This window comes from Erinaceus europaeus, chromosome X, assembly GCF_950295315.1.
Source record: "Erinaceus europaeus chromosome X, mEriEur2.1, whole genome shotgun sequence".
In the NCBI taxonomy this organism is placed as follows: Eukaryota; Metazoa; Chordata; class Mammalia; order Eulipotyphla; family Erinaceidae; genus Erinaceus; species Erinaceus europaeus.
In genome coordinates, this window is record NC_080185.1 from 121,963,474 (window position 1) to 121,975,478 (window position 12,005).

The 12,005-nt window shown below is 42.5% G+C and overlaps 1 protein-coding gene across 3 annotated transcripts in view; it reads right to left on the reverse strand.

Moving 5' to 3' along the window:
- The window catches only part of MOSPD2 (motile sperm domain containing 2), a 57,966-nt gene that overhangs the window by 29,706 nt on the left and 16,255 nt on the right, over positions 1-12,005 (reverse strand). For all 3 annotated transcript variants that reach the window (XM_016185737.2, XM_007517489.3, XM_060183019.1), the window contains exons 3-5: positions 6,391-6,546; positions 4,652-4,738; positions 2,989-3,143 (exon numbers count right to left, since the gene is read on the reverse strand). In XM_016185737.2, coding sequence (XP_016041223.1) covers positions 2,989-3,143; positions 4,652-4,738; positions 6,391-6,546 — 398 coding nt within the window. The remainder of the gene's footprint in view (positions 1-2,988; positions 3,144-4,651; positions 4,739-6,390; positions 6,547-12,005) is intronic.

Here is a 12,005-nt window from a genome sequence, read left to right on the forward strand (position 1 = left end):
GTGTTAGTTGGTTCTACTGCATTGAACAGAGTAATAAAAGTCCATGAAACTAGGATATTAGGGTTACTATTCACATGACTTGTTTCATGACGTGTTATTCTATGGCCGCAAACTGACCATCTTATAGACCATGGGGAGAAAGAGACAACCAAGAAAATTTACATCAACCATTTACTAAAAGGGGTTTGTCCTAGAAGTGAGTATATATAGCTACTCCCAGTCTTTTGAGTTCTAACAGCTTAAACTGAAAGTAAGTATAGTCAGTCACTTCAAGTCTTTATTAGGGGATAAAACCCTCCATATACCTTTAAACACTAAAATCATTATATCCATTGTACATAGTTGAATATTTTGTAATTAAGGGATAAAGAAAATATCTTAAAATAACTAGCCCAAGACAAGCAAATTAGTCATACACACACACACACACACACACACACACACTCTAGGTCATCAGATTTTCAATCTGTAACCCCCAAAGACTGTGCCAAAGATTCTTTGTTTGATATATGTATATGTATGTATGCATATAAACGCGCACGCGCGCACACACAAACACAATTTGTTTTTCCCTCCCCAGGGCACTGCTCAGGTCTGGCTATGCTGTGGGATACCAGGAATCAAAGCTTGTGTCTCTCACATGCAAGTCCTATGCAGTACCATTATCTTCTCTCCCCACCTTTGATAATTTTGTTTTTATCTTTGATTTAGTTGAATATCCTTGCTTACAAAATCTCAAGTTCCCGCTCATTCAAGTGCACTGAGGGATGCCATAGGTGTACAAATGGCAGTGGGTATCACTGATCTGCATTCTGTAAGAATGTTTTCAAGGATGCCATCTATTATCTTGTGAAATGCCATATCTTTGAGGACCCATGAAAGCCTTTTTCTCTAGTTCAAGTGTCAGGAGTGCACAGCAGTTTATACAACAGACCTTTATGCCAGAGGCATCAGATGGCCCAAGTACACTCTCTGCCACCATCATAAACCAGAGCTGAGCAGTGCTCTGGATAAAACAGACACACATACCCTCTCTCTCTCTAGTCTGGAACTCATCCGTAAAGATATTAGCTCTTAAAATACAGAAATGGAGTAAAATGAAAAAAAGAAAAAGCAAACAACAAACCAAGGCAGATGCCTGTGCTTCTCTGACCACCCCAACAGCTCTCTCTAGTCTGTTTTTACTGTCAATGCTTTCCTTTGGTGGAAGGGGTCTAGGCATCACTATTATATAATCCTACAACCCTTTCTATTCTTTTTTAAAAATGTTTTATTTACTTTATTTTAATGGGAGAGACAGAGAAAGACACAGAGGGAAATACCACAGCACTGCTCAGCTCTGGCTTATGGTGGTGCTGGGGATTGAACCTAGGAGCTTGGAGCCTCAGGCATCAAAGTCTGTTTGTATAACCATTACGATGTTTCCCCAGACCAGTCTTCTTTCATTCTTAAAAAAGTATTTTTCCCTTAATTGGGGACATAGCAGCATATTTAAGCAAAAAGTCTTTTTTTAAAAGAACATTTCTACTGTTTATTCTTAGTATTTTTTATTGGGTAGAGGGAGAAAAATTGAGAGGGAAGAAGAGATGGTGGTAGAGATAAAGAGAGACACCTGCAGTATTGCTTCACTGCTTGAGAAGTTTTCCCCTACAGATGGAGACGGGTCCCTGCACATTGTAACATGAACACTCAACTGAGAGTGCCACCGGCCAGTCCTTCAACGAGACTTTCAGGCCTGAGGCTACAAGGTCCTACCCCCAGTACTATCAAAAGCCAGGTGAACAGTGCTCTGGTTAAAAAAAAAAAAGTTATTTTCCAATGTTCTAACAAAGTCCTTATAAATATCATTTAACATAGCTACATATACTCCCTCAATCGGATAGATTATGATTTATAATTAGACCACGCCGAACAATTACATTTTTCTTTTTTTGTGGAGGCAGGGCTTGGCACATGGCAATTTTATTGCTCCAAGGCCAGGCATATAACATGTGAGCTCTACCAGGTGTGCTCCCATTCTAATGTCTCACTTATTTTCAACAACAGTGGAAGACAATGCTTTTTCTAGACTCAGGATTGTTTCTTTAGAATGTATTACCAAAAACTAGTTACCAGGTGGAGGATGACTACAGATGTCTTAAGTTCATCACAGTACTTTACCAAATGGATTTCTTTAATTCTTCTTCTTTTTAACCAGAGCACTCACTGTACAGCTCTCGCTTGCGGTGGTATGGGGGACTGAACCTGGGACTTTGAAGCCTCAGGCATGAGAGTCTCTTTGCACAACCATTATACTGTCTACCCCCACCTACCAAATGGATTTCTAGCAAGGTTTCCATCCTGCTCTAAGCAGGTGTATGAGTGCCTCATCAGCTGCTACCAGAATCTGCAAAGGTTCACAGGTAAGAGACAGCGGCTCTAATGTGCTAATAGGCCCCTGGTGCTATTCACAGGGTAGTAGTTACTGTTTATATGGCTTACAAGGGCCCAGAAAAGGCTGGTAGGCGGCACTTATTTATACTGTTTCCAAGACCAAAGTCCTGTGCCCTCAACCCCCAACTATAGCTGCCATAGTTCTCAGAAATTCTGAAGAGTCCATTTGGCTTCTTTTTCCTTTTTTATGGTCATGTGGTTCAATTCTTTATATTCCACATATAAACAAAACTGTCTGCTAGTTGCCATAGTACAAAACCCGCCCCCACCCACTCATTATTATTCTGCCTGCCTCGATATCCTAATTCTATCGCTTGTGTCTCTGACAAGGGGCACCTCTAGGAAATTCATAGCCTTCTTGCCAAACACTCAGGAAAATTCAATTATTTGCAAACCTTACTCCTTGTTTGACTTCACTGACAATGTAGGAGACTAAATAAATCCCAAACAGCCTGGCTAGTTCAATGTCAAAGCAGTAGCTAGTTGGGTGAGAGGCGGGGTAGTAGGCAAGACTCCGGGAGAAACAGTGATTTCGCATGAACAAGAAATGCTTACTATGCTGTTTATTCCGGTTTCAGACAGGTCAAACATAACAGTCACAGGCTTCCCATTTTCTCTTTTAGCATATCGTTCCAGCCAGAATGCTATGAGCTTCTTTTTGTCCATGATAGTTTTGTGGTCTTTCACATGATACTTCACACGGATCCAGACTAAGCAGAACAAGAGGTTAAAAACCAGTGGGAAAACGCTTATGGCATGATGATCATGAATTTAATCATTCTTTTCCCCAGGCATTTCAATTTGCTTACAATTCATTTTGTTTATCAGACGAAAGCCATCTCTTCCTTCTTTTAAATGAGAAGCGGTATGTGGGAACCTTCAAACACACCTCATTAACAAGGGGGGAAAGAACATGCGGGTGAACAAACAGTTGCTAACAGCCTGGAAGTACTCCTCACGGTGCCTCATCAAACAGATGCTTAGTTCAGTCGAGCACTACGAAGAACATTCCATCCAGTGGAGGGAAGATCTAAGGAGGGAGTGGGGGCAGCTGAGGTCAGATGTGTGGAGTAGTGATAGAGAAACTAGACAAGGGCGGAGCAGAAAGTCTGAATGGAATGTTACGGGGGTTTGCTTCTCTGGTTTAAAACAGCTCTGGGGCGGGAGCACAGAGGGGAGTTCAGGGAAACTAGAAAAGGCAGAGAAGAACCCCCGTGGGATGTTGGTATGGAGAGTTGGGGCTGCCCTGGGGAAGAAGTGGTACAAAGGGAGGAAGGGGCCGGCCGCAGGGGCAGTGGGAGAGGGAATGGGACTGTCTGTTGTGCTGAAGACTGTGTAGCCGACTGTGTGGGGGACGGGGGAGCTGGCTAGGAACTGGCATGTGGCCCATGGAGGGTGGTGGGATCTGCTGGTTGCTGTTTGTGGGGAGGCAGCTGAAGTTGCAATGTACTTGAGATCGCCCCAGGAGACTTGTCAGCTGGGGAGTGACAGAGGCCAAGAAAGGCATGAAGCTGGGAAGAGTTTGTGGAATAAGAGGAGGGGGAGGAGGAGGGCAGTTGGACTACACACACAGAATCTTGTTGATAGACACAGATAGATACACTTAGATGAGTAATTGCAATTTAACTATAACACTAATGTATGATTTTAAAATACGGTATTTCTTCCAGATAATACCCCCAGACAGGATATCTGCTCAGGATGGACTGACAGTCCACTGCCTTGGGGCAAAACCAAACTGGATTCTGAACCAGAGGGACATGGGAGGGAGGGCTTGGGACAGCAAGGAGTATTGTGATTGCTCCTCTCTTGAGCACAGATTGAGGAAGCAGCTAAGAGGAGAATGGAAACTTGAAAAGAGCATCATCTGTTTAGCAACCCTTGGGAGTAGTCAGAGTTGACATAAAAATATCGGGTTGGAAGGAGAAACAACACTGGAGGTGGATTTCACACCACAGTCCACTTAGAAGAGTTAATGACTGAATGAATGATTTGGCTGTTTTACAGGATGCAGCAGTTGTGCTTATTGCCTGTGCCACCAGAATGCAAACACTAGGACAAGGACAAAGGAACTAAGATTCAATCACCGAGGTCTAACCATTCTCAACTGTAGGAAACTGCTTGTGGAACAGAAGGAGAAAGTTCTGTTGACTAAGTAACTGGCTGAGATTGAGAACTCTTATCTCTAAAAGCCAGTAAGTAAGTGACATATACTTACACAACTTGTTGCCTTCTTTGTCATAACCGTGGAGATAGATGCCACCTATTTCCAACAGCCACTGGGGAATGGAAGATTCGCTGAGGTCTAGAAAGTGAAACACTGAGATGAGTAATTACAATTTAACTATAACACTAAAGTATGATTTTAAAATATGGTATTTCTAAGTAAGTAAGCACACACATAAATGAGAGAAATGAAAAAAAAAATTCCCTAGAGACAGTCACTGTTCCTGTGGCCCCATTTGCATGTGCTGGCTGTTTCACATGATGATTTGCAAACAAATCATTATTACCAGACAGTTTCAAGATGATATGCCAGCAAAAATCCACAGTGTGCCTTCAGAATTCATCAAACAAAGCACTATGGTTTCTTTAGTAAAACATTTTCTACTAACTTTGCTACCTAGCAAAATCTCACACATTTTTTAACTTTGGGGCAAGTGGCAAAGACTGCCAGAAAGCCATTGTAGGTCCTTTAGCAGGAGAAGCAACAAAAGTGCTGTGAGGCCAAGAACCAGAGAGGAGGCAGGAAGCTGATTTCACTCACACCAGGAACTTACATTCAAGAACTTTTCTGAGCCCATCCCCATTTTAGCATATCTCTGTTGTTTGTCACTGTATCTAGCAATTCTGTGTTAGGAAGAAAAAAAAAATACTGTGGCCTGGGACTTCGCACAGAGGGTCAAGTGTTGGATTTAGGAGCATGAGGTCCTTAGTTCAATCCCCAGTAACGCATAAACCAGAGTGCTGCTCTGGTTCATCACCCCATCTACCTGTCACTTGTGAAATACTGGGTTGTTGGCAAAGTCATGACACAGTCTTTGTTCTTCTCTATGCAAAAAATGCATCATGACTGTTCAGACAACCCAACAGATCTTTAAATGCTGCTGAGTTCTAGCTTTTATTATGGACTTACATACAAATTAAAACTTGACCAGTCTTTCTTGGTTTGTTGTTGACTTTACATTTGCATATAGAGGTAGAGGTAGAGAAGCCACAGCATTGGTCTAATTTCTTAAACTCTCCCCCCACCTCTCATGGCTTCCTTCCACAAGCATGAAGGGAAAAATGTATGTGCTCCTGATTTGTTGACTACTTTAATAGTCTGCAAAAGTTTATAACCATCAAGGTCACAGTACCCTTTCTACTGCATCAAAACCAGTTGTTAGGTCACTCTCTTCTTGTTAAAATGTTTAGGAGGAGAGAGAGGACAACTTTTCCCGAGAACAGCACTTCAAGACGATTCTAAAACCTCCTGAGACTTAAAACTGCTTCTTGAGAGACTTTCTACCTAGAAGCGGGTCTTAAAGAGGTTAAGAGAAAGTTGCCTGTGGTATCCCTGGGGGGGAGTTTGCTTTTGGGAGGACCCCATTCTTGCAGTCATTTTACACGGAGCATTTATTAGGAGAAACTCTGGGGATACAGACAAAAGCTAACTGGGACAGGCAAGTAGCATCAGCCTAGCACTAGGCGTAGATTTGATGATGCTGTCCTGCTAGGGTTTAATGGCATTACCTAAACAATAGAAGACCCGGAGACTCTGCTCTGAGTGAAGAGCCCGCTTCCTGTTAATAAGATTTCCTTAGCTATCTACAAGGCAATCCTTTCAAAGTAACAGCATGCTCTAGGGTTTATGATGAGTGAGGAGCCCAACAGTAAGCACAAAGTTGAGTGAAAAACAGTGATATTTATGTAGGCGCTGGTGTAAAACCATCAGGGTTAAATTGACAAACTTACCGTTGACAGCTAGTTCCTTCCTCCACTGAAAACTCTCATCAATCATCTTCAGTGTTTCATCCACCACATTATGTCTCCAACATAAGTAACTTTCCACCCAGTTGTCATCTTGTTGTAGCCTTTCAATATCACGTGGGTCATATTTATCAGGTTTATCTAGGCGAGAGTATCAGCGCAGATGCAAGTCAGATAAACTGTCTAGTGAATGAGGACAACAAACACCAAGGAGAAGGAGAAGAAGGAAGACCTGGAAGACAAAGCTAAGCTGACAGTGGATAGATAGATGGAGGGATGCAGTTCAGATGAGAAAGCAATCCTAAGGACTGACAGACTTTCTTTTTTATTTTTATTCTTCTTACCAGAGCACTGCCTCAGGCATGAGGGTCTCTTTGCATAACCATTATGCTATCTACCCCCATCCAGGACCTATGACTTTCTGGGTGTGAGGGAAGCCACTGACATCCAAAAAAATAAAACCACTATAAAATGTTTTGTGCAATCCTCTCTAAAACTATCAAACAACATGTACAGAGATTAATGTATCTGATCTTGAAATTCTTAACTGTAGTTAGTGAAAAAATGAGGAGGTGGAGTCTTAAATGTAAAGACAGAACTAAGTTTTCAGATGACACTTGCTTGGCAAGTATCTTATAAAAAAATGAGTTGGGGAGCCAGGCAGTGGCACACTCAGTTGAGTGCACACATTACCATATGCAAGGACCAGGGTTCAAGCCCCTGTTCCCCACCTGCAAGGGGGACACTTCAGGAGTGGTAAAGCAGGTCTGCAGGTGTCTCTCTCTCTCTCCCTCTCGCTCCAAATTTTTTTTTGTTATTTTTACTTATTTATTGAAGAGAGACAGCCAGAAATCAAGAGTGAAGGGGGTACCCCGACAGAGAGGGGGAGAGAGAGAGAGACATCTGCAGCACTGCCTCATTACTCGCAGAGCTTTCCTTCTGCAGATGGAGACCGGGGGCTTGAAGCTATGTCCTTGTGCACTGTAGCATGTGCACTTAACCAGGTGTGCCACTACCTGGCCCCCCTCTTCCCCTCCCTATCTCCCCTTTCCCTCTCAATTTCTCTCTGTCCTATCAAAATAGAAAGGGGGGATGGCTGCAGGGAGTGGTGGATTCATAATGCTGGTACTGAGCCACAGTGATAACCCTGCTGGTAAAAAAAAAAAAAAAAAAAAGTTAAATACAAAATGGGGAACTGACCAGAAATACCATTATGGTATTTATCATTTTCAAGCTCTGCAGTCAACTTTTCCGATAACCAACCGAGGTCATCGTTATCTGCACACACACACACACACACACACACACACACACACACACACACACACACACACACACACACACACACATGCTATATTCTTCTCAACCTTTAAACCCAATAAGCCCCCTTCCACATTCTGCTCTTTTGAAAATCCCTGTAACTCGACTTCCCTTGTCTCGTAGGAGGCACCTCTCTGCACATTCTACTCCCCCTATTCTGCAAGGTTGCTTTCAAATACTTTCTCTTGTCTACATTTTCCCAGGCTCCCAAGGAACTCCCCTGCTATGAACAGGACTTGACCCAAGTCTTTCTGGAGGCAGGTGAGCACTTTTCCCTGGAGAAAGTTACTGGCAGGCAGGTCCTATCTTCCCATACATATACCCCAATGGCAGTGCAGACTACATGTGCGAAGAACCCCCGCCCCCCCGCGCCCCCCCCCACTGTCATAAAGGCCTTCAGAAAACATTTCTTGACTGAATCTGTTCCTCATTTCCCCCCTATTCTGTACTTTATTAAGTGGCCCAGGATGTAGTGTAATGTCAGACTTTCTTAAAAAAATATGTTTTTCTTTTTTCTTTTTTAGTATATTTATTTACTGGATAGAGATAGCCAGAAATCGAGAGAGAAGGGGATGATAGAGAGTCAGAGAGACACCTGCAGCACTGTTTCACCACTCGCAAAGCTTTCCCCCTGCAGGTGGGGACTGGGGGGTTCGAACCAGGGTCCTTGCGCACTGCAACATGTGCGCTACCACCAGGCCCCAATATCAGACTTTTTAGCATGGGGTCCTGAGTTCAATTCCTGACACGGCATGTGCCAGCCAGAGTGATACTCTCTCATCAGCAAGTACATAAAATAAAAAATTTTAATTACAAAAGAATCCAGTAGAAAACTTTTAGAAAGCATTAGGTACTACAATACAGTGGCAGGATACAAATTAATTGTTGGCAGGAGCTGGGTGGTGACTCACCTGGTGGAGTGCACACAGTACCATGCTTCAGGGCATAAATTCAAAACCCTGGTCCCCCCCTGCAGGAGGGAAGCTTCACAAGCAGAGGAGCAGTGCTGCAGGTATCTCTCCTCCTCTCTGCCTCTTATCCTCTATCAAAAATAAACTTAAATTGGGAAAAAAGGGTCGTTACAAATGGTGCAGCTACCTTCCGTTTTAGGTACTAAAACAGAACTTAAATGTCCTAATTATATTAACTAAAACAAAACAAAACAATTGCAGCTCTTTCTTTTTTCATTCATTCTCTCTTTTTTTTTTGGGGGGGGGCTCCAGTTAGTTGTCAAGTTTTATAGATTCAATCTCCTCTCTGTGTTCTGCTGTCTTTCGGGCAGTCAGAGATAACAGCAGAAAGGGCAGAAAAACAGCATCTTCTTTGAGACCCAATTTCCTTATCTTTAAGCTGCTTGAGATACAAAAGCTATGTGAGCATCAGATGAAAAAGTATATATGCAAGTACTTGGAGGTTTCAAGCACTAGAAAATATAAGCTTCTGCCAGAAATCATGCTTACAGTCCTGCCTCAGATACGCTTCTCAGTGGCTGGGCTCAGTATCTATACAGTGAGTGGCTCTGTAGCAGGGGAACATTAGCGAATGTTTTATAGGTCTGTGATTCCACAATCTGTCAGTTTCTAAAGCCCAACTCTTCTTTCTTTCTAATTGCTCAACAGGACTGGGCTCCAAATGGGCTTAGACTGTATCGGTAGCATCAGAAGGACCCCTGGAAATGCCTGTCCTCTGAAGTAGGGCCATCCAGCTTGGCCACCAGACAAGCCTCTCCACAGGACCAATACGATGCTGTCTTGGAAACTACAGGCTGACTTCATTCATTTTCAAGACACTTTCTACCTAACACCCAAGTCTGAATAACCAGTCTGTCAGCTGCTCTTTCAAATCAGAGCAACAGGCTATGAAAACTGCCAAAGTCAGCCGGCAACTCAAACATACTTAGTATACAGATGGACTTAAATGCAAACTTTCACATTTTGCCATGTTGTCGCATAGAACACTAAAAGGACACACTCATAGGTGTGTAGAATTAAGAACTAGGGTAACACAATATGCTGCTTTTCCCCCTCTTCAGTATTCTGCTTTCAAGCACTGTACCACTACCCGAACCCTCACAAGTTAGGGAATTTTCAGAAATCCAGTTCTCTGCTAAGTCTAGATAGTACAGAAAGAAAAAGTTATTTTAAAAAGTTGGGTTTTTTTTTAATAAGTGTGTCCCTTAACCGTCTTTTTACAAATTTTAAAAAGTCTATTAATTTTGGATTGGTCAGAAAGAAATTGAGAGAGGGGAGGGGGAAAGAGGGAGAGAGAAAAGGAGACACTTGCTTCCCACCTGCAGCTGGGCAGCAGCGGCTTGAATCCAGGTCCCCGCACACGAGAATGTGGACGCTCAAGCATATGACCCTTAAAAAGTCTTAAGGTATCAAGACACACACGTGCTCATAGCTTTCCCCTTGCTCAGGCTATCGTTTTGGGAGACTTTCCCTCTCAGTGATGGAAGGAGATGAAGTAATCTCAAGTGGTAGATTTTTTAGGGCTCATCCTTGCATTTCTTCAAAATGACTCAAAGTTCATCTTGGTCACACCTTTGCTAAGAAAGGCCATTAATGAACTATCAGCCCACCTCCAGGTCAATGTCTCTTTCTACTCTGTATATAAAGTTTGTTTTAATGTTGGTCTTACACAGTGTCCTGTCATCTAATAGTTTTTTCAAATAAAAGGTATTTAAATTTTTTATTTATTTCTTTTACCAGGGCACTGCTCAGTTCTGGTTTATGGAGGTGCCAGAGATTGAACCCAGGACCTCAGAACCTCAGGCATGCAAAGTCTTTTGCATAACTATTATGCTATATCTGGTCCATCACCAAATAGACTGTAACAGTTACACTTTCGCAGAGAAAAGTCTAAGGGTGTATATATAAATCAGTGGTGATTTGCTTCTTACTGAAATGAAACACTTGGGCTGGAGAGACAGCATTGTGGTTATACAAAAGACTCTCATGCCTGAGGCTCTGAATTCCCAGGTTCAATCCCCAGTACCACCATAAGCCTGAGCTGAGCAGTTTTCTGGTCTTTTTTTCATTTAAAGACTAAATAATAACAAGTGAAAAGCTTTCCTCATGTAATTCTGTTAAATAACATATAAGTTTCTGCTTTACTGTTTAATGATAGAAGAAACAAAACAAATACGGTTGTCTAAGGAGAGAAGAGGACCAAGAGACAAGATACTTCTCAAATCTTTATCTTCTTATTTAAATCTTGACTACTGAGCTGTCCCTAGTCAAGTACTTGACTAAGTAGCATTCCACTCTGTGGACTAACACAACTGCTTAGTCGCTTGTGGGAGCATGACTGTTAGATAGTATGCCAGCTCCCCCTGGCTTCTGCTTAACCATATGCCTATATAGGGATAGATTTAATCCCATTCAAAGCATTGGTCTATTTACATAAATCACTTTTACATTTACATAAAGCACTCCCTCCAGGGCATTGGTGGTTCAGTGATAGGATTCTCGCCTGCTGTGCCCTCTCCTTGTCACACTCTGATTTTCACCAGTCACTTTTCTCTCCACCCTCTCGATGTCACATCTGTTTCCACCCTACTTGGCAAGTATATATAAAGACAGCATTGTGAGTTTTAAGGGACTTGAGTTTAGCTTAGCTCGTCTTAGATTGTGCTGCGTCCTGCATGAATAAAGAGATACTGCCTACAGCTCAATCATGAGTCCCTGTTCGTCTGTTACCCGCCCGTGAAGCCAGCCCGCCGAAAACATAGCCCAGTGAAAACAACACATGACAATGTGTGGAGACAGGGTGGAAAGTGGATAGCAGAGAGCTCCACAAACCCAGCCCCTGTAACAGTCACTAGTTTAGGTAGGCTTCATGCTTTTCAATGAGAAATATGGATAACGTGGACATCCTCGAAAAGTTCTTTCCTTGAAATCTACATGTTCTAATTTACAGTAGCAACGGTAGTAATTGTATTCTCCTAGGGTTTTCAAAACCTCTGCCACATCAATGACTACATCTGCTTTCATTCCTAGCATATGCCTTTGCTTTTTCCTCTCCGTCTTTCTACGATTGTCAAGTTTCGTAATCCTTTCAGAACACACCCCCACCCCCACCCCCACCCCCGGCTGATGTCTATTACCTATACTGTCTTTTCCCCTATACTCTAAAAGTCTATACTACTTTTCTTTTCCTTTCTTTGTATTCATTTACTCATGTCCATTCTGTAGCTGCTTCGGTTGAATCTTTCGTTAATTTTTATTCAGGTCTTGCTTTCTTTTTCATTTTAGGGGCTGGTCAGTGGCCACCTGGCT